This window comes from Lissotriton helveticus, chromosome 11, assembly GCF_964261635.1.
Source record: "Lissotriton helveticus chromosome 11, aLisHel1.1, whole genome shotgun sequence".
In the NCBI taxonomy this organism is placed as follows: Eukaryota; Metazoa; Chordata; class Amphibia; order Caudata; family Salamandridae; genus Lissotriton; species Lissotriton helveticus.
The window spans coordinates 153698907-153722595 of NC_136072.1; the positions used below are offsets into that span (position 1 = coordinate 153698907).

At 41.5% G+C, this 23689-nt stretch overlaps 1 protein-coding gene across 1 annotated transcript in view; it reads right to left on the reverse strand.

Annotated features, from left to right (window-relative positions):
- Positions 1-23689, reverse strand: part of LOC144791221 (transient receptor potential cation channel subfamily V member 6-like) — a 327745-nt gene that overhangs the window by 46929 nt on the left and 257127 nt on the right. The window contains exon 14 of the mRNA XM_078665874.1: positions 1270-1336. Within this exon, the coding sequence (XP_078522000.1) occupies positions 1270-1336 (67 nt within the window). The remainder of the gene's footprint in view (positions 1-1269; positions 1337-23689) is intronic.

Here is a 23689-nt window from a genome sequence, read left to right on the forward strand (position 1 = left end):
AGTCGTGGGTTACATTCCCAATACAACGAAACACGTGTTGGCTGTGAAAGTCCAGGAATAACCTACATAAGAAATCACCGGATCCTATGAACAAGAGTCATTTCTGAATGCAAGATTGATGAATGTATAACTCTGAAATACTGAAAAGAGACTTTGATATTCTACGTGTGCTAGGGAGCGTTTTTGTCTATCAAGTATACACCTTGCAAATGGAGAAGGTGCTGCCTAACTGTTAAGTTTGAAACTGGGGAACTAGGTTTGAGTCCCTGCATTGGCTCAATATACTATGATATTTAACAAATCACCTAGGGACAGATTTATCAAGGTTTTGCATCTCCCTTGCGCCGCTCTAAGGGGACGCAAAACCTAAGTGAGATTTATCAAGCCACGCAAGGCCACCTTGAGTGGCCCTGCATGGCTTGATAAATCTGGGTTAACGCTAGGCCAAGCAAATCGCTGCCTTGCGTTTCTCTGCCAAAAGAACACGTTCCATGGATGGATCATGAGTGTTAACAGGCACCCACTCACGGGTTTTGGCGCATTCACAGATTTACAATTAGTGGTAGACATTGGAATACGCCAAAATGCTATGCCTCCCCATCTGAGGCTTACAATGAGAAATATCTTTATTTCTCCTTGTTTTTCCTTTTTCTACAGGTGCTGCATTCACAGCACACATAGAAAGAGGAAAACGCCTCCCACGTGTCCCTTCCTGCACAAAAACAATTCTGCCTACAAGCAGGCACCCTTGAAGCATGACTCAAGGGTGCATGCTCTTGGCTTTATTGTGGCTTGCTTTACCCTTTTAAATGAGGTATTTCCATATGAATATTATATACATTTAAGTCACACAATTGATAATGATTTAACAAAAGACACCATTAAGTAACCATTATTAGTATCACTAAAAGCAGGAGTTCTACTTGTCCTTACAGAAAATATTCACAATAAATAAAGATCGAAGCATAAAAAGTAGACAACTAACATACACCTAGATAGGCATTGCACAATTCTATGCTGAAACCGCAAGTCTTTTTCATTTGATGAGCTGAGCACCACGCTAGTGCCCTTGAAAGAACACCAATAATCTTTTTAGAAAACATTAATTCAGTGGATTACACGTCTTTACAATGGCAAAAGAGAGGAACCTTTAAGTTAAAGATTTTTATTTTTGTTTGCTATTTTTTTTTCTTTAAATTGTTTTGTTATAATAGTTTGGGAGTTGTTTTAGACCAACAAAATACATCTTTAATTGAACATAACACTTACCAGACGCAAAACCAATGACGCATATGAACACTAAAATACACCATTGCAAAAGATCAGCAAAGATGATCTATGGAGAGTAGGAAAATAAAAAAATGTATAGATTAGTTGTATTCTGTCAAATAATCAATTATATTCAGAGGCCACTTACAAGCAAGTAGTCCTGAAAAGTGCATTCCACTTGAGCAAGTGCACTTAAAACATTTCCCAGCACAGAGACATCATCAAGGATTGGTAAAACAATAGGCCATGCATTCATATGAGTTAAATGACTTGGTAATTGATGGGTGAGATTTTGTGTGTTTGTGTGAGGCTTAATGGTTGTACGATTCACTGAATGCTGGTGGTTTGTGAGTTGGTACATGTGGGTGATGGTGAATACACGGAGAGAGAAGCATTGCTCATTGATTCATAGTGTATACTCAGGGCTTGACTGGGATCGCAAACCAGCCCTGGCAACTATGACTGTTGCTGTGCTTTGGTTGCAAGGGACCGCTTTTGTAGCACTGCTGCAAAGCTGGTTCCCAGCAACAAAAAACAGACACCACCTGGTACAAAACCGGCCCCCACCCTTCCGGCCCACCGGGGAAATGCCTGGTGCCCGCTACGGCCAGTCCAGCCCTGTGTATGCTGTCTGCAACTCATCTAAAACTCATGTTTTAGCTGACAGGAACAAGTAGAAAAAAGGGTTAATAGCTTCATTCTGGACCTCTTGGTGCTTTCAGGGTCATCATCATGAATGGGTGGGTAGGAGGTCAAGGGCAGACCTGTGCCTCTGTCCCTAAGACACTGAACTGTTTAAAAGGTACACACTTAACTCTGCACAGGACTGTATTCATGAATCATAATACAAGCATTAACAATGGCAATAGGTTTTGCTTTGAATGTATGGTAATGTGAAGCGTTACAAGTAGATAGTATGGGAATGGATATGTATGTGTATGGAAGTAAATAACTGCAAAATAATATTGGTGTAGGTTAAAAGGTCAAAGGACAATTGCATTATCAAGGCAGACCTAAAAATTCTGTAAGGTAATGACTGTCCTCCTTCTCTCTGAGCTGCTGCCATCGAAAACTACCATGAATGACCTAGTTTTTATAAGACACTTTAACAGCATTACAGTGTCTAATGTATGGCCCTGAAAGTTCAAGTTCAGGCAGCTTGATAAATAAATAATATAATCACACCTATGTGGAGGTAAGCACGTTTTTTTGTGGAAGTGCACAACTTCTGCTTAATCAAAACATGTGCTCCTGGCTCCCAACATGTGGGCAGAGCCATTTCTCCTCTCCTGGTGATTCTGACAGTACTGTCTAGCAACAGCTGCTTTGTCAGGCCAGACCATAAAAATGTCAATGGCCTATTGGTCCTTTTGGGTAGGGAATCTAGTGAGCCAGCCCATTGATAACGCTGAACATTTTAGACAATATTAACCTCAAACGTATGTTAAAATGTACCTTAAGAATAGCACAGAGCATGCTTAAAAAATAAATCGTAGGAATATGTGCATTTCTTAAATATATATAAACAAACGTGCAGCTTTTTATTCAGCAGAAAGCTCACATTTTCATTGTGCTTACATGACTAGGCCTCATTTTGTCTTTGCTTCTCCTTCTTTCTCTCGCTTCTCATTCCCTTTATTAAAATAACTCCTTTGGGAATTACTGATTTATTCTAATATTTAACTGTTGTACGTGTCATTGTCAGTAAATGTGCTCTTTCAGGAAAATGTATTTCTTCCTTTCCCCACACCATATTATTTAATCGTATTAAATCAAGTTAACTGCTAATGGGCTATAATAAATACAAATGTTTAATAGCATTAAGACTTGTTGAAGAAAACTTTTCATATGATCTAACCAGGACATTGCAAATAGAAAATGTGGGACGTTGAATAACTAACTTTGCCACTGGATTCAAGCAAGCCTGACTGAAGACGGCTGAAATGCCAGAAACTGGTCCTAGGAAGCTTGTTTCCGGTACAGGGAAGGCATGGCTTGGCAGTTCGGGCTGGACTGTTCCCATGAGGCACAGGGTCAGACTGATTTGCATATGGCCATGTCTGAACTCGGGTGGCAGAGTGGGCTAAAGAACGGTGATGGATTAAACCCAGATCTGTTGACTGGGTGTGAGTGTTTGATTGGTTCAGATGCTCAGTCCATCACCACCCCCTTTTGTACCGCGTTGAATAACTAACAGCATGGGCTTATTGAAGGTTCTCGTGAGACGCTTCTCCAAAAGTATCTACAGTGTAAAGCTTTAAGCAGTCACTAGATAACTTTACATCAACTTGCATGCTTTCAGTTGGAACTGAGAGAAGAGGCAACGGACCATCGGAAGATCCTTCTTCATTGGCTTGAAATGACTTCAGCACCCATTTTTGCAACATATGTTTTGTGCTTTTTATATAGTATGTGTTCCTAGCTAGAAAGTCAAGGTATTCTGTGCACACCGACCCTGCCATGCACTTTAGCACCTTGTTGTGCTTTCCGAAATTACTGTAAGCTACTGCTAACAGTGATTTTCTTGTGTTCCTTACCCTTCGTGAGGAGTCTTTCTATCTTTATGCTAATTCATAGCTACTGCTGTGATTAATTTCCTATTAACTTGGATCAACGGTTACTACTGCAACTGTTGGGGAACTCTGATGAGTTTTCCAGAACTGTTCTTAATGAGGAGTTTGCTGTTGTGCAACTATTAGCTTGATTCTCAAACACCCTTGATCTTTTCCAAGTAACCTCTAACCAAATTTTTCTTGATATTTCTGTAACTGGATATATCAGACTAATCTGAATAAAAGATAAGAACTATTGCTAACCCCTTCATATTAATTAACACTTTTAAAACCTTACCTCTAAACTGCTGTAAGATGATGAATTTTGATTTGTGCTCCATTCTAACACATTGGCAAAGATTTATCGACCAAGGGAGAGAGTTAGCGCGGAATTGGAGATCTCTGTCGTAAGTTAAGAGTTAAACAGTTTATACATTTCCAAGCTATCACCATCAATTACCTTAGCCAAGATTGGTAATGGGACTTGACTCTGGGTCCAGGCTAAGACTCTTTACTTCAAACTTCGATCTACTGTTTTCTGAATGTAAAAAACTGTAGTCACTTGAAAGAAATTGTACTAGTGGTGGGGGGGGGGGTCAATACTTAAGCAGCAACCTCAATCCATGTCAGGGTGAAGTCACAAGCAAACCCCAAATTAACTTCTGTTGAACACTTTGGTAGATTGACACAGAGCAGTCAGGCTTAACGTAGAGGCAATGTGTACAGTATTTATGCAGCACTTCAAACAGTAATACATTAACAACACAGCACACAAGAATTCCCACACCAACTTAGAAACCTAGATTAAAAATGTAATAAGTAAATCAAGACCAAAACAACAAAAATCCAATTAGTAGAACAGGTGATATGCAAGTTGAAAGATTTCTGTGAAAAAGCCCAAAAGCACCAAGCGCTGCAATCCTGGTTGTGAAAAGATGCAGACTCACAGGTTGTAGATGCGTTCCGCAGCAGCGGAGATGAGAGTTCTGGGCGAAGAGATGTGTTGTGCAGCGGCGGTTTTGGGGAGCTGCAAAGTGGGATGCAATGTCCTTGTATGGCGATGCACTGCCCAGCTGGGTTTCTGGTGGCTGCTTCAGGTGAGGCGAAGTCCTTGTGTGGAGATGCGTTGCACAGTGGTGATTACGATGGGCTGCAATGGGTGATGTGAAGTCCTTGCATCAGGGAAGTTCACGTAGCTGAGGCGATGCGTCGTTTCCCAGTATGATGTATCGAGCAACACAGGCGGTGTGCAGTTTCCGTGGGAGATGCATTGGTTCTGCTGAATCTACAGACAGACTGGCAGAGCACCTTCAGGCCCACTTTCATAGTTCCAGAACTGGGTGGCACCACTTGGGAGGGCAGGACTCTCAGATGGCTGAGTCTAGATGCTGGGTTCAAGGTTCTTGGAAGCCTGATCTGTCCCTGACACTTCTAATCAGGTTTGCCATCCAACTAGCCATTGAAGTCACTCTGGGGTCCTGGATTTAGAGATGCAGGCCCATTCCTTCTCATCCAGGAAAGAGGGAAGCAGATCAGCACAGCAGGGCGGCAGTCCAGCCGAGTGCAGTTCTTTCAGCAGCACAGCAGTCCTCCTTCCTGTCAGAGTCCACAGGTCCAGAAGTGTACTGAAGAGTTGGGGTCTGAAGTCCAATATCTATACGTGGTGCACACTTTGATGCAGAAAAAATGTATAGAGGTTTCCAAGCCCCAGAGGTGCTTGGAATTTTTTGGGCGCCCTGCAATGGCTCCAGATTGTCTGGGGTCACAATAGAATATTGTCAACCCCCTTTGTGACAGTGCTCAGGTATGGCCTTTCTGATGTGCAAGTGTGGTAGGTGACAGCTCCTTCCCCTCGCTACCCAGGGTGGCTCATCCTGCGAACATCAAGCTTCCCTTTGTCTCACTGTCTGGGAGTAATACAGAAGGGCTGACTGCCAGCTACACCTAGTCATGTGACCCAGGATACAGGAAGTAGACACCAAATGGTTGGGATAGGTAAATGCCAACTTATTAAAGGTGGCCTTGTCGTAATTTTTATAAAAAATCCAACTTTACCATTAAAGAGGGCTTTCAAATACAATTCCAATGTCACCAAACTCACTATTTCTACCTGCTCCCAATCGAAAGTTATCCCTTAATAAATGTAATAAGGAACCCCAATGTTATCCTATCTGAGGGGTAGACCTTGCAGTAGTGAAAAAAGAATGTACGAGATTTTCACTACTAGGACATGTAAAATGAAGAAGTTCATGTCCAGCTTTTGAAATACACTGTATTCTGCCTTCTGAGGTGCCCAGGGCTTAACCTAGGGGTGGGTGACTCATATGTATTAAAAAGGAAGGTTTTGGCTTGGAAAAAGGTTGCTTTTCCCGGGTTGAAATGGAAGTTTAAATCTGCAAACACAGGTTGCAATAGCAGGCCTAAGATATGTTTGCAGGGCTACTTAAGTGGCTGGCAGAGTCAATGCCGCAGGCCCACTAATAGCATTTAATTTACAGGCCCTGTGTGCATGTAGTATCACTTTGCAAGAGATTTACAAGCAAATTAAATGTATCAATTGGGTGTAAGCCAATTTTACCATGTTTAAAGGGAAGATCACATGCACTTTTCACTAGTTAGCACTGGTAAATTGTATGGAGTCCTAAAAGCCAACTGAAATGGATTCAGAAAACAGGAAGGTGAAAGCAAAATGTCTGGGGATGACACTGCTGACATGGCAAAGTCCAACATCACCTAACTTGTAGAGAAACAGAATGAAGGAGAGGATGTGGTGCAAAGGCCAGAATTGTCGACTTTGGAGGTGAGGAACCAAGTTTTAATCTTGGCGCCAGCTCAACATCCTGTGCACTGGGTAAATAATGTAATCTCCTCATGCCTAAAGAATTTACCCTGAGTTTTTGTAAAGTAACTGGTGCTCATGGAAAGCACTCCAATGCATGTGGCCCGAGTTTGCGCTATATAAAACTGACAAAAAGATGCATGGATGTGGCACCTGCTTCTGTAAACTGGATTTGTTGTACACATGTTTCTTTAGACATCTCTGTGTTTGATGAAATGCACATAATTTACATTTCAATTGTTCTAATCAGGTTTCATGAAGGCGATGATGCATTTCCAATCATCAATAACTAGTACTTGTTCTAGGATCACTGTTAATTGGTTGATCAAAGTACCTTTATACTTTATAAACAGAAATATCTATGAGTAACACATTTTCACACTGTGAGCCCAATGGCAGGAACCCTGGATCTCCGGTCACTTGCAGCTACACCAGCGCCAAGCTCGTAACCCTGGACTCCAGACTCCGCAACAACAACTTCTGCTGCACCTCTCCATGACCATCAGTAGGACCTTTCTCTTGCCACCACTGTCTCTTCTCCTGCAATGCCAGAGCATCCACACATGCATTTGCAACCCCCATGCCAACCATGACTGCGCTTGGCCAGCTCCACTACCTCCTGCTCAACACCTGATCAAGCTGCAAACACGCCTCCAAGATTTACAACACCATCACCACCCTCACCCCCAACATGATCTTCCTCACTGAGACCTGGCTCAACTCACCATCTGCGCCTGACATCACAATGGTCGCGCCCAATGGCTACAAGATAGCACACCAAGGGCCGTATTATGAATAGGGTGCATTTTCCCTGTTTGCATCATAACCCACCTTAATACAAGTACATGGACGCAAACAGGGAAAGTGCGCCCTATTACCTTGAATGCTCTGCCCCCAGGTTAGCCATGAACTTGGCTGCCTGGGGGCAGTGCATTCAAGTGAAAAAAGGAGTGGCTTTGAAGCAGCCACTCCGTGTTTAACAGTGCAGGTGGCAACCAGTCTGCACTTTTAGAGAGGCGAGAGATCCTCTTGCAGGCAGGTGCAGTCAGTGACTGCACTTGCCTGCAAGGGGATGTATGGGGTGTCCATAGGACCCCCTTTGCACTGTCCAGAGGGCTGCCATCACAGCTTCTTTGTCTCTCCACCTACATCTGTAGTACGGTGCAGGTGCAGGCGCAGAGGCAAATATGTGCACCTGTGCTGTCTGTATTACAGAAGGTGCTGCACAAGCATCTGCAAACCCTTCTGTAATACCACAGTGCCCCGGGGGCACGTAAAGTGAGTTCTAACCCCCATTGTGCCCCCGTGGCACTTCCGTAATTCAGCCCCTGGACTACATCAGCAAACACGGAGGTGGAATCACCATCATCCATAAAGAAACCATGCTGCACCGCCACCGCAGACTACACCACCCTGCTCATCGAACACCTCAACTTCCAACTATAAAAAGATGGCAATACCACCATCAGAGGCACCCTAATCTCCAGATCTCCAGGACCACATCCCGATTTCTGCAACGCAATCCCCAAATTCATTGTACTACAAGCCATCAACACCAAACACTTTCTCCTAAGAGACCTCAATTTTTACCTCAAAGACCCAAACAATCCAAACTCAGCCAACCTCCTTGAAAGCATGAACAACATTGGCCTCACCCAACTGGTCAATAACCCCACACACAACGTAGGACACACGCTCGACCGAATCTTCCCAGCCAGCGACGGAGTCAAGTACAGCCATGTCACCAAAATTACCATGACGGACCCTGCAATCATCCACTTCACCCTCACTGGAGTCCTAAGTACCTCCACCAAGCCACCCAGAACTCCACACACAGCTGGAACAAATTATCCAAATGTCAATGGACTGATACCCTTAACACCTCCTACCAGGGAACCTCTACTAACCTTCAACAGGCTGTCAAGAACTTTACAGCATGGATCACTGACTGCTCCAACAAGGTTATCCCCTTCAAATCCACCAAACAAGCCAATTGGTATACCTCGGAACCGAGAACGAGGAAACACAACTGCAAGCAACTAGAAAGCAACAGCAAGGAGCCAACAGACTACACCACCTTCAAGACTTCATTCAACCACTACCTCCAACTCCTAAAAGGGACGAAAAAGAATCCCCTAGCCAAGTGCATCGAAGCCAGCTCCAACCACAGCAAAGAACTTTTCTGCATCATCAAGGAGTTCTCCAATCCTTCAGCAACTGAAAACATCATCACCCCTTCCTAAGAACTTTGCAACACCCTTACAAGACATGATCTCCACCATCTACAAACACTTCAAACCCCAACCTGCCTCCGACATCCATAGCCTCCAGGCTCCCACAGACACAAACTCCAACCAATGAATCAACACCTGGGACCAACTCACCAGTCTAACCACCACAGCCATTATACACTTTGTCCTCTCAGGAGCACCCATTGACCACTATCCCTATAACATGTTCACCCTCAGAAGCAGAACGATCAGCAATGAGCCCACTGCCATCTTCAACACATCTGTCACTTTGACCACCTTACCAGAAGAATAGAAATATGCTGCAGTCAAATCCCTCATCAAGAAACTATCCCCTGACCCCAAGGAGCGCAGGAACTACCAGCACATCTCTATGCTCCCCTTCCTTGCAAAAGTCCTTGAAAAGACCATCAAACACCAACTTACAGAATACCTGGAAAACAACGATCTTCTGAACTCATCCCAATCCAGATTCTGTACAAACCACAGCACAGAAACTGCCCTGATTGCAGCCACTGATGACATCAGAAACCTCCTAGACTGGGGTGAGAGGGCGCCATGATCCTCCTTGACCTCTCAGCGGCCTTCAACACTGTGCCCATCACACCCTGATCAAGAGGCTGGGTTAGATCATAATCTAGGAGGATGCCCTCAAATGAATTGCATCCTTCCTTACCAGAAAAACCCAGAGAACCCACCTACCACCTTTCACCTCAGAAGCCAAGAACATCATCAGTGGTGTCCTTCAAGGTTCATCCCTCAGCCCTACTCTGTTCAGTGCCTACATGACCCCCCGGGACAACATCATCAGAACCCACAGACTGAACATCATATCCTACGCAGATGACCCCAACTCATCCTCTCTCTATCGGAAGACCCGTCCACCATGAGGGCCAACTTCCACCTGTGCATACCATTGTCGCCAACTGGATGCAAAACAACTGCCTCAAACTCAACACAGACAAAACAAAAATACTGATCTTCAGGAACAACACCTTCCCGTAAAAGGACTCCTAGTGGTCTGTCGAACTAGGACTCTCACCCACTCTCACAGGCAATGCCCGGAACATCTGCATCATCCTGGACAGCAAACTTACCATGAAAATCCAGTCTCCTCCCCCTACTTCCTCACTCTTTGCAAACTCCGGAAGATCTTCAAATTGCTTCAAGTCAGCACCAGATGTAGCGTCACGTATGCCCTCGTCACTAGCCACTTGGAGTAAGGCAACACACTCTACAGAGGAATTACCACACACTTCCTGAAGAGATTGCAGACCACCCAGAGCTCAGCAGCCAGACTCATTCTCGACTTCCCCAGATGGACCCACATCACCCCACACCTCAAGAAGCTCTAATGACACTCTGTCCATAAGAGATGTCAATTCAAGATGCTGATTCAAGCCTACAGAGCCTTACACAATCAAGGACCAGCATGCATCAACCACCACATGAGCTTCAACCAGCCCTTCAGTACTTGCGCTCCACCTCCCTCTAATTCGCCCGCACCTCTCATCCGCTCAAGCAACAGTGGAGGACGATCCTTCGCCTACCTTGCAGCAAAGTCCTGGAACTGCCTTCCCCTCTACTTCCAGACCTCACCCTTTCTTCAGGAATTCAGGAAGGGACTCAAGGGCTGGCTGTTAAATTGAATCCACCCAAGCAGCATGGCTCTCAGCATCTGGATACCCTAACGGGTGATTAGCAGTGCTTTATAAATCCCATTTGATTGATTGGTTGAGCTTGGCATATTGTTAAAAAAAAAGAAAAGGTTTTCCATTTATTTTTTCAAATATTGGTGATTTGCAAAGTATTTTGCATAACACATTCCGTATACAAATAATCCCAACAATGCAGATGTACTGGCATCCAGCAGGGTTGAGTCTGTCCTTTGTTCCTCTGAAGTTGATACACTGAGTGGCAAAGATTTGTTTAACAGTAATATCTATTCTTGTATTTTAAGTAGGGAAAACCTGGTATAAAAGTGATATTATTTCTATATTAGAGTTCGCCGTGACTGTTCTTAAAACAAGCAGTTTACAGTGTAAATAAGATCCCTACAATTCTGACTGTGCTTTTTAAACTTTTTTTTAAAAAACCTTTGTTTAACTTTTTGTAAAAACTTTTTAAAAAACTTTTTTAACATTTTTTAACTTTTTTATCTATTTGTAACGGTAATTCCAGATGACAGTTAGCTGAACTTCAATTCTATTTTTATTTTGTATATACTGTGTACTTTTATGAGGTATCTTTTTCATCGAATAAATAATTACTGAACTCAACTCAAGTGACTGTGCTGTCAAGAAATACTATTTTCTATTCTTTAAATATATCACTTCTATTTTTTTTTTAACTCTGATTCAAATTCCTGATACATTTCAAAGTTAGTCTTGCAAGACACAATTATAGGGTGCTTATGCACAAAACCACAATGAAAAATCATGTTGTTGCTCCTATTTGATTAGTACTATCCTTGAAGTTAATTTCTGAATTTTTGGAAGCCCTTAAGAATTCCAGGAATATATGAAAATCTATGGTAGAGATAGAGTTCCTGGATTACTCATACGCATAAAACATGAACTTAAGAAATTGTAAATAGACGCACAACTCTGCATGATTTTTAGCTGTTCTGTGCTCAATGTGAGGATGGTCCAGCCCCACTTCCTCCTTGGAAATGCAATTACTCCTGCTCTTCGCATAAGTAGTTATACAGGCGTATTCAGAGTGGCAAAATATCTGCAAAACAATTGTGAGATCCACAATTTGTGAGTTTGTACATATTCACTCAATTTATCAGGGTTGCATGGCTGGTCCCTCACAAAAAGCCCACTTTCGCATACCTAATTCTAAATGTGCAACTGTGGACTATCCGTGTTACTGGCAGATTTTTCACTTTCAAAACTGCACTGTAGAATTCAAATTTCCAGACAACCTGATTCTATGCATCTGGTTGTGGAAGATCTCTTTTGTGTATCAATATTCACTACAAGAAGGCGAAAGCCATTGCAGATCCACCTCTGATGTGAAACCGTTTAGTACCAAAAAGTGCCTAATGCAGCTGCTGTACAGCATTTTACAAGATAGGTTTTTGAACATAGTTTAGAGGGACCTAAAAATAGAGGTACACCTGGGGGGTAGGGGGGTGATGCCCCTCCACAGTATACAATAGGTCATCCATCCCCCCCCAGTGTACAATAGGTCATCCACTCACTAGACAATATCTTTGTGTGTGAGTGAATAGCCACTATTATGTATTTTATAATGAGTTTGCTCTGTCTTGTTATACTCTTGTTGTTACCTCTGCCCTAATCCTGAATTCAAAGAGTAAGGCAAGGACACTTATGACTTACCACTAGAATGTATAAGCCAGGAGTACTGCAAGAGAAAGGGCCACATGTACAAAGGGTTTTAGAGTTCACAAACTATCCAAATGCTTAATCAGAAGGTGTGTGACTGTTAATCCCTATTTCATATGTACTAAATGCATTTACCATTCACAAAAGCGTTTATGAAGCGCTAAACGTGTTTAGTAATGGATACCGATTCGGTATTTAGGAGGGGTGTGTTGTTGGCGTCCCTTGCAAATACTGAATCAGTATGCTATGAGTCAATGTTTTGCAACCGTAATGCTACCTGACTGTTTTTCTACTGGCACCGCTGCTATTTTGATGTATTTGTTCTAGAGAGGTGTTACTGATCCATGGCTAATAATTAATGTAAACAAAGGAAGAAAAGTCATGTTACAAATGAGTACACACAATTTTAATTTGTCATGTTTAGTATCACGTCCTGTCCTCAGACTCCTAAAACCACAGCAAACACCGTTGTTTTCTCTTGGAAAGGCAGTAACCCTAAATGAAACGAAATCCTCTTGCAAAACATTGATATTTCACCAACACCTCAAAGGAGGCAGTAACCAAATCGCAAAGGGGATGAGGTCCTTTCGGGACCCCTTCCCCACTGGAAATGTACAAAAAATGCTGTTGAAAAATATGAAGTCACCCAGGGAATTACTACCAACTATTTGATAACCTTAAGAAAAAAAATCCTTCTTAAAAGCAGCCCGTTTCCTTTGATAAAAATTGACTGCATTTAATAAGAAAGTTTTGCTTTATTTAACAGAAATCAGACATGTTGGTCTGCTGACACAAATTCAATTTTTAAGAATCCACCTATTAGTACATAGGTTGTTCTTAAAAATCTTTACCAGTTGTAAAAATACTTTGCAAGCAGATATTATTACAGCGGCCAGGCTGGTTTTGAATATACGCCCGCCAGATCATCTTCGCTACCACTACTGAGAAGGCTGCACTGGCTGCCTGTAAAGCAAAGATCCATCTTTAAAGTCTGCTGTCTGACATTTAACGCCCTACAGGGTCAAGGCCCTAAATACTTGCAAAACAAGTTGGTAAAACATATTCCGAGCCGAACACTCAGATCTAGCTCACAATTGCTACTACATGTACCCCAAATCAGACATTACAGGTCAGGAGGAATGGCTTTCTCCTACCTGGCTCCTAAATATTGGAACAGTCTTCCTATCTCCTTGCGAGAAATTTCATTATTTCAAATTTTTAGGAAACACCTAAAAGCTTTTCTGTACTAGGGCCCCCTCCTCTCTGCTCTTTTTTTTCCTTGGGTTATGCTCTGAGTAAGCGCCGAGATGCCTCATGGTGAGTCGTTGCACTATACAAGAAGGTATAACATAACATAACATAATATTCATACATCTAGCCCCTATGTCACACCAATCCAAAGCAGGCAGGATAATGCGCCAAAGAGATGGGCTTGGTTGCCCCATCTGGTACCAATCTCTAAGCAGCTATTCATGTTACAGGGTTTGGGTGAAAGAGGGTATCTGTGTGTGCATATAATCTAAGCAGAACCGGTGCTTAATTTGAGCCGTCGGCTTCTGGTGCTCAGCACCTGAACCTAATTGTCAGTCCCGGCGATTCACAGTCTAGCACGGTCTTGCTAATTTAGAGATGACACAACAACAGTTATTTATTAACTCAATATACGTTAAAAAATAATATTACCTGCCGCCCAAGCCATTCTTATAGCTTTGGGGGCCTGAAATAGTCCGAATTGTCACACTTGTAGGAGTATGAAGGTTAGTAGTTGTGTTGTTACTGTTATCATTGGCAGGACTGGCAGGGGCAATTTTTGGCACAAGGTGCAGTGGCCTACTGATGAGAGCCCTGGCACTTAGGTTTTTGCAAATGAAGCACTGTGCAGAACATGAGGAAAAACAACAGAGACTAAATGAAGCCCCTGGGGCATCAGTAGGCAGGAAAACGGGGAGATGTGGTTAGTCTGGTGTTCTTGTCTTCCTCCAACAACTATTTCTGTCTCTATATATGATATAATCAATGTGTGCCATCAAAGACAGATATAGACAGTGTGGGGCAGACCTACAAAATCCATGGATATCTATGCAGGCATAAGAGGATGCCTAGGGACAGGGGGCATGTCTGGATCTGGAGAATACATTGTAATCTCAAATATGCTTCTGGACATTAAAGAATTTCGAAGATTTGCAGGTGTATGTATCTTTACCCTACTGGTATGCTTCCAGATTTACTGTTAAGATGAAAATTTGTTGAGAAGTGTTGGTGGAAATGTGCACAGCGCCATTATTTCGATTGCCCATTTTCCATCAGATGAAAAGTACTTTTCTATGCGAATTAATGTCATTCCATATGCCAACTACAAAAAGTGTTTGTAGCACTTACCTACGCTAAGTGCACCACTTTCATGTTTAAAAGTACCTTTGGTTTCTCTTCAAAACGAAAAAATCTTTCGCCCGTTTAAAAGTACTTTGTGGAAGAATTATGAATGGAAATGCTCTTGATTACTTTTAAAGATTAAAATATGTGAGCCATCGCTATTTATATATTTATGAACCATCAGACCAAATGATAAAGACTTTGACTGTATTTTCTATGCCTTGCTTGCTCCAGTATAAAACCACGAATGCTCCTAAATTACTCTTAGAATTCAGTGGTAAGTTGTGAGTACTACAAGATTGAGAAAACACCTATGCATAGCCACCTTTGTGAGTCAGATCCTGACACTCATCTAGGATGAGACACATCTCCCCCCTACATCATTCTAATAACTGCTGACAATCTGGAACTTCAAATGGACTCTCTGCAGACATGTTTGGAATTTACTAGAGCAAACACTGCAAATCCTGATTAGTTGAATCTGAAAGTAGGAATTTTATGTTAAATCCCATCTTTTCTGTGCTCATACCTTTCACATATCTGTGCCAATCATTGTAGGCCAGATTCACAAACTGCATTTTGTAGTACATAAATGTTCTGTTAAATGCATTTTAACAAGTTAAGCAACCAAATATAGCAATACATATATGTTAACATAGGCCTATATTTAGGAAAATCTCAACCAGTTTTTTAACTGCCCATGCTGTCCGTCTGCTCAGCTGTGGTCCAGGAAAGCATGAAAGACAGCATCGAGAGTCACCCACAACAAGCAACATTTTCTGTATTTTTCCACTTTTAAAAATAAATATAGACAGAAAACACATTGTGTCCTGTCTGTGTTTATTTGTAAAATTCAGTAAAAACTGAAAACTGAGAGCCTTATACATAGAGAAGCACAACAGTAGTACAACTTATGTGCTACACATAATGCAATTCATAAACCCATTGCCAGAGTCCTCTGCTTCTCTTCTGTGAGAAAATCTCCACCTCAGTGGCGGAGATCTCTGCACATGTAAGTATACTACTTAGCATTATTCATGAGAAGGAAGGGGGAGTGGTGGGAAAAGATGGAATAAGTACTCAAAAACGGGTTTTATTAAGGGAAATTTACAGAGGATGTTTGGAAGGGACATGCTCATATAAAACACATAACCAGAAAAGAGTAAGATTGTTCCAATTAAAAAACATACACTTCGATAGTTACTATAGCCCTAAAAGTGGACAAAACAGGCTTACATATCTCCAGCGTTGGAGCAGGGGGCTTACGAGGCAGTGGAAAGAGAAGAATGTTAGGGGCTCTTACAAAAACAATAGTTTTCAAACTAAACAAGTTTTAAGGCAGAGACGAGAGAGAGCGCTTGTGTAATTGTCCCTGTGGGCATGTAAAAATCCAGGGTGAAATCCAACAGATGCTTCACCATACCCGACTGAAAGCACCTGTACCCAACTATATACTGCAGAATAAATTTTTCAGGGGGGTGTAGCACCCAAAACACCCCTCCTGAAGCTAGGCCCCAGTATGGCACAATGCCCGTTACACTAACTACTGCTGCTTATCTTTAACTATTGCTAATATCCCTTCATCATTGTAAAGTTTAAGGTGTCCAATAAATAATTTGTTTTAGATCAGATTTAGGTTTAAAAGAAAGTTCTGCCAAAGGATTTATCAAACGCAGAATTATCTCCCGCAGTTATTTGCACAAACCCAGTGGCATAACAAAACTTGAGAGGGCCCCCCTGCAAAGCACATGGATGCCCCCCCCCCCCTCCTGGCGGTGCAGCCCACCATCTACCACTTTGCCCTACCACCCAGAAATGGAGCATATTTTGATTTGAAACCTCCAATATTTAAATGAAATGCCTCTATATTGTCTTTCTCTAAGTTCTAATGAGAAAGTGGGAAACACTCTTAACATACAAGCTATGCCATTTGTAACAATACTGTCAAAAGGAGATTATTTAATTGAGGCAGCAATCAGAACAATTCCAAAGAGTAATCCTATTGTCTCAGGAACTGCCTATGGCTGAAGAACAAAGAACAACTATGAAGGGTCTGAAATCGAATTGACAATACCTTGATACTTTGAAAGACCAACCCAAACATGCAATTCCATAAAAACTCGACTGACAATATACATGAGAAGTACACAAGCTATAACTCAGTATCCTGCGAAAGTCAAGAGAAATAGACTAGTGAATTATCTGCATGCCACACACTAGCGGCAGTCAAGGGTTGTGCATGATAATAACGTGAACTGAGGAAGCAATTTCAATCATAATGTCTTATTAGTAAGCACAGCAAAATAGGCAGGCAAACAAGGCTGAGGAAGAAAACTGTTTGGATGCTTCAGAACATTGATGCAGATGATTGTCTGTTTTAATTTATCATTTCTGTAGTGTAAACAATGCTAAATACAAGATTTAAGGTGCACGTATTATAGACAAGTGCAAGCAACACCATAAATAACACTGCATGTAGAATAAAAACAAACCATATCAGCAAGTACCTAAAGACAATCTATACAAACTGTAGTTGGTGAAGGAAAAGCAAAATAAAGCAATCACCCGTCCAGCAATTTACAAAAATCAAGCATGTTTTGTAAAACAATCCAACTTTCTTCTTGCATCAAGGTGAAAATACTTTCAAAGTGCATGGTAAAAACAAGTCCAGCAGCTTCCCTCACAAGGACTGACCTGAATCCCCAGACTGGGCCTTACTTCATAACAAACAGAGGCCTCAGACCTCAGTGTGTCAACACTGGTGGTATTTACAATTTACTATATAGACACGCCTGCTAAATTACAGATTCACCATTGCCTCCAAATGGCTCTATTGTCACGTGTGACACCACCAGCCAGGCCTGGATTTTAAGCCAACAGCCCCTTGCATTTTGGGAGTTGTGCTGTGACCATCTAAGTAAGGGGTTAAACATTCCAGCATGCAAAGTGTTGTTGGATAAAAGCTAGGAATGGACAGGACATGGTGCCAATGCCACTTGGAAGCTATGTTTTATACAAGCACAAGGGGATGTTTAATATCCTCAACACAAGCTGCAGAAGTCTGGCGTCAAATACCAAACGTGTAGTGCGGAGAACCCAGGCATGTGCTGTGTTTAGCCACCATGTATGGATCTGAGGTGTCATTCTCTAAGAGACCCAGTGGTAAAAGCCCACAGTTGTCTCTAATGCATGTTAGTGCCAGCCAGTGGTCGAAGTGGGGGAAAAAAAGTAGGGGAACTGTGGGAGGAGAATCAAAGGGCGGGAATAACCAATGGATTGGGTCAGTGGGCGGAATGAGAGGTGTGGCAGAAAGAGCAAAATATCCCAATTTTTTGTATTGGTTTCCCATTTCACTAACTGGTTACAGTTTATTACATCATTTAATTTAACCAATTGATACACATGTTTATTTAAGGTTAAATATGTGTTATTGGCATTAAAATACATTCACAAAGTGGGATACGTTTGCAATCACAGAATGTCCCAAACATCCTTAAAAGTGGAATCGCAAGCCATTTGTCTCCCAGCCATGGAGTTTCTGTCATCAGAACTTCTCCTCCCTTTTTCCACAAGAGCAGTTCAAACATGAATGGCAAAATATCCTAGTTTGCAAATGTTTTCCACATAACTATGGCTTTGACATATTTGCCACACAATACATCATCTGCTGCATAATCTGACGATTTTAACTAATACATTGTTTATAGCTCAAACACATCAAAAGTTACTGAAAAATGTGACTTGTGCTGCTGTGAAGTGGAGTGCCAGTTGCAAAGATTGACTGGTCTCCTTTCTCATTGCTGCAGTTGTAAGTTCCACTAGTACTAAAAATATCAGAAAATGTACAGCACCACTAATACCAGTGTAGGGTGTCAGAGCACTTTACATTACACATATTACACAGAGACATTCATTCATATGTGTGTACATCACTGTGTAGGAAATGTTACATAAGACAAAGGACTACAAGGTGTAGGAGTCACATGCCAACCATAATAGTAGGCAGCATCGTTTAATAGTGATTGGTCTGCAGAAACACAAACTCAGAATTAAAAACATAATACCATGGTTGGGAGTTCTCTTTAATAATCAGAATTAATTTCTACTCAAATTAACCCTTTTTTGCAACATTAGGATAATCGAAGACTGGGGAAAAAAACATAACGCTATAATTTATACCTTGGAGTTTGCATGCAGCTCTTACATGACAGTTAATAGCTCACTGTTCTAAGTTAGGATTAAAACGTATTAACTGCAAGTAACAATAGGGTCTCTCTGACAAAAGCAGTAACCCACTGACCTATTCACATTATGTGCACTTTGTGATCTGCATGGCACATGTTCTTAGCAGCATGCAAATTACACCTCTGCCATTCCTTTTCATTAGTCAAACCTTCCACTAGCCAAAACACCATCTCTCTCTACTAAGAACATTAATCACTGGAGTTATCAAGACATTTTTATTGTTGCCCAAAAATGTTGGGGGCCTGGAAGGAGGCAGCAAGTGCTTTTAAAACCATATTATACTTACAAACACGACCCCCCCACCTGAAGTTAGCGCCCGGTGAGGTCGCACTGCCCTAGAGCCACCCTGCTCAAGGGTCCTGTGACCTCAGTGACAGAGTCACTGGCACTCTATGGTGTGCTGCTTCATAGGTCTGTCCCCAAGACTGGAGTTGAACTTCATGGATAGTGGTGGACAGGCCTTCAAGGTTAATCCACACTTGCCACTGCTAGGGTCCACCTACTGGTGCTAAGACACCAGGGCTTTTAAGATCTTGCGGCGCCTTCTAAGGTGTAGCACAGGAATGTGCTTCCTCAGGAGAGTGGTCTGGGAGCCTGGTCATTAAGGCTGAACCTGGTTCACCAGTTCCACTTCAGCAGCTCTGACCATAGCGCTACATCCTCTCCCCCACTGAACACCATACTGCCCCACTTAGAGAAACTTTCACTGCACTGACCCGCTATAAACACCTGGATGTGACTCAATTCTATTTACGCACTAGACAAGAGCGATATGGTGCCTAAAAGAATTAACAACATCCTAGAAAAAAGCAAACACTCATAGGGAATGCAAGATTAAGTAAGGCATGTGAAATGTAATCAAGAACAACATGGTTACCTTTTTCCTTTTACGCTCATTATTCAGAAATTAGTGAGTGCTTTTGCATGTAAAGGTAAGGCCATGACTACAGGGCCCGGAAGGGACCCGTTTCAGTGCCCATTGCTTATATCCTTTCAAAAACATAGGCAGTATGGTTTAAAAAGACCACATTCGTAAACACACAGTCACTGTACACATTTTGTTTTCCAATTCACCCATCAAGCAGGTATTTCAGTACCTTCAGGCAAGGTGCACTTTCCCACACAGGGAAAACAATGTTGCTCAAAGAGAGAGGAGAAAACAAAAGTATCACTTCACTGGCAAACACTGTAAAGTGGCACTAATGTGTTTAGGTGCAAATAAATCAATCTGGCCACCTTGCATCCACTCTGCCTTTCTTTAATTAGTTATTTATTTTTCACATTTGGAATGTTTTATTTCTCTCCATCCCGAGGCTGCACTTTTGTCAGAAAAAGACAACGTTTCCAGCAAAAAGGTTTTTCTTTTTTGGATCCATTTCACAGGGGAGCAAATAAACGAACGGAGGAAAGAGAGGGTAATTACCCGTTTCTTGAAGTCTCGGTTTTCACTGAGGAGCAAGACAGAAAGAGAGGGAAGACTCGGAGGTTTAGAGGCCTTCTGTGGTATTGGTAGTGTATGTAATGTTGTGCGCGTGGCTTGTCTCGTGTATGTGTTAGCGCGTGTATGTGTGTGCGTGCGTGGAATGTATGGAATGTGGGAGTAGAGAATGCGGAGAGAGGTGAAGAGACTGGAGAAGAAGGGTGGAGGTTGCTGTTGTGTCGGTGCCGCTGTTATCTTGTACTTGATTCAATAAAAGAAGAATTGTGGAATTGAACTGGCCTACGAGTATCCTTGCAACATATGGCGACGAGAGGGATTGAAACTACCTTCCAGCGGCACTGAGCACAGAAAAAAAAAAAATAAAGGATGAAAAGAAAATGTAACGGACGGATCTGTGAGGATTTATGAGGATTACCGGCATTCAACCAACGGGACGAAATGACGATTTATGAAGATTTATGAGGATTGCCGGCATTCAACCAACGGAACGAAATTTTTTTGGGTAAATTAAATTACATTTTCCAATAGCGCCCACCTCTTACAGGATCCGCCGTTGGTGAGCATTCTTCAAGCCTGCATTTTTCAAGCAGCCCGCGAGTAAACAACTCGGAGCGCTCCATTGATGCTGCTTCCTCGGAGCGTTCCATAGACGCAACTTGCTGTGTGACGTCGAGACTCTGAGGACGTTCCACAAAAGCGGCTTTGAGCTTCCGTAGCATTCATCGTCATTACGTATGACTACACGACGTGGCAGCCATTTTGTTAGTCGTATCCTAGCACCGTCGCACACACCGAGTACTGAATTCGACGCAGCTAGTTTCTCATAAATTTACACGACTGGTGTTCTTCGTGTGGCTAATTCAAAAAGAACTCTCAGTAAGCTGTCAACTATGATACATTATTCATGACTACTTTCATATCTTTGATTTTTATTAACCAGCCGACCAAAAATTAATTTAATTTCATAAACAACCATCCAATATTAACATTGAACTATGGTGAACAATTTGCCCAAGTAATCCAAGTACATTCATATTGTGTGAACATTGGTGAACTTTTTGCACAAGCATCAACTCTATTTGGATTATACTCTCTATTTTTCTCAATAATTAATTACTTTCACTGACCAAAATGTCCTCAATTCTCCCACCACCATTTTTCTTAGCGGAATCGGGCGAACCTCCCATAGCATGGGATTTATGGCTCGATATGTTTGAAGCATATGTTGAAGTTTTAGCGGAGGAAGAATCTTCTCAAGAACGAATGGTATCTTTACTTAAACACAGACTTGGTGCAGTGGGGTTAAGGGAATTTAAAAATGTACCTAAAATTGATAATGCTGGGGACATGGGTGTTTATCAATGTGCGGTCAAACAAATGCAGGAAAGATTTGGGAGAAAAATTAATGTAGTAATGGAAAGATTTAAGTTTTATTCGAGGGCCCAGAAAGCGGATGAGTCGATTGACCAGTATGTTTCAGCGCTAAGAGGTTTGGCTGTTACGTGTGAGTTTGAAAGCATGACTTATGACCAAGTTTTACGTGACCAAATTCTTATGAAAACAAAATCAAAAAAAATTCAAGAAAAATTATGGTCATCAAGTGGTACTTCATTAAAAAATGCTATTGAAGTAGCTAGGGGTGTGGAGACTTCGGACCAGTGTATTCGTGAAGTCAGAAATGAGAAAAATGATCTTGCATCTGGTTCAGTTAATGAGATAAATAAGGGTGATAAACCTAAACCAAAAAATGAGAATAAGTCATTTACGAACTATAATAATAAGAAAAGCTATGAGAAAAGCAATGAGCAAAGGAAGTTTTTATGTTATAGGTGTGGATCGTCCAACCATTTAGCAAACTATAAATGGTGTCCCGCTATTGACAAAATCTGCACGAATTGTAAAAAGAAAGGTCATTTCACTAGAGTGTGCCACAATTTCAAGGCCAAAGTTAATTGTATCCAAGAGGATGATCTGGATGATATAAATTATATCCAAGATAGTGATGCCTCTCATGTTGTGGGTGAGATTTACAGTGTACACGATGAATTAGTTAAGGTGAAGGGTAGAGTTAAAGAACTGCCATCTACTATCGTTAATATTGATGGTTTAGAGGTTAAGATAATGGTAGACTCTTGTGCGTGGTACACCATCATGGGTATGGACCAATTTAAATCACTTTGGCCGAACAGATCGTTATTAGTTCAAGATGTACATCCTGGGGGTTATACTGGACATAAGATACCTCTGGAAGGATTCATATTAGCCAAAATTAGTTTTGGACACAATTCATGCCATGGTAAAATATATATATCTAGCAAAGGAGCAACCATTCTAGGATGGCCGCACATGTTTGATTTAGGCATGAAAATTGATCCTCGTTTAGAGTGTCCTGTTTATTCCATTCAGGATGATTGTCGTGAAGTGAATGATTATTCATTTTTAAAAGAAAAATTCCCTGATGTTTTTTCCAATAATATTGGCAAAATGATTGGATTTAAACATAAAATTATTTTAAGGGAGGGCACATATCCTGTGAAGCAAAAACTTAGAAATGTACCTATCAGTTATAGAGGAAAACTGGATGAAATACTTAAAAAATTGTGCAAAGATGAAATTATTGAACCAGTTGAGAGCTCAGATTGGGTTTCGCCAGTCGTGATTTCCCTTAAATCCAATGGCGATTTACGTCTATGTGTTGACTTAAGATGTTTGAATGAAGCTATTTGGGTTGACACATTTCCACTTCCAAATTTGCAAGAACTTACATCTTCCGTTGGTGGGTCTTCTTGGTTTTCCAAGATAGACTTAAAAAGTGCTTATCACCAAATTGTTCTTGATGATAATTCAACACATTGTACTGCATTCATCACCACTGAAGGGATGTTTAGATATAAACGCATGCCATTCGGTTTGGCAAGTGCGTCTGCAGTATTTCAAAGGGAGATGTGCAGAGTCTTGAAAGGTATAAAAAATGCTAAAGTATTTCAGGACGATATTTTAATATATGGAAATAACAAGGAGTGTCATGATGAAAGTTTATATGCTGTTCTGGATGCCCTGAAGAACAGTGGACTAGCCATCAAAAATGAGAAATGCATGTTTGGTAAATCTGAAGTGGAGTATTTAGGACACATTATATCTAAAGATGGTATTCGACCTAAGATTAGTCATGTTGATGCTATCTTAGCTGTTCCTGAACCTGCAAATAAGGAGCAATTAATGTCGTTCTTGGGGTTAACGGAATTTTATTCACGCTTTATTGAAAATTATGCTGTAAAAGTTGAACCATTGAGACTCTTGCTAAAGAGGAATGCTGTTTTCACATGAGGCGAGCATCAAAAAATATGTTTTGAAAAACTTAAGAAAGA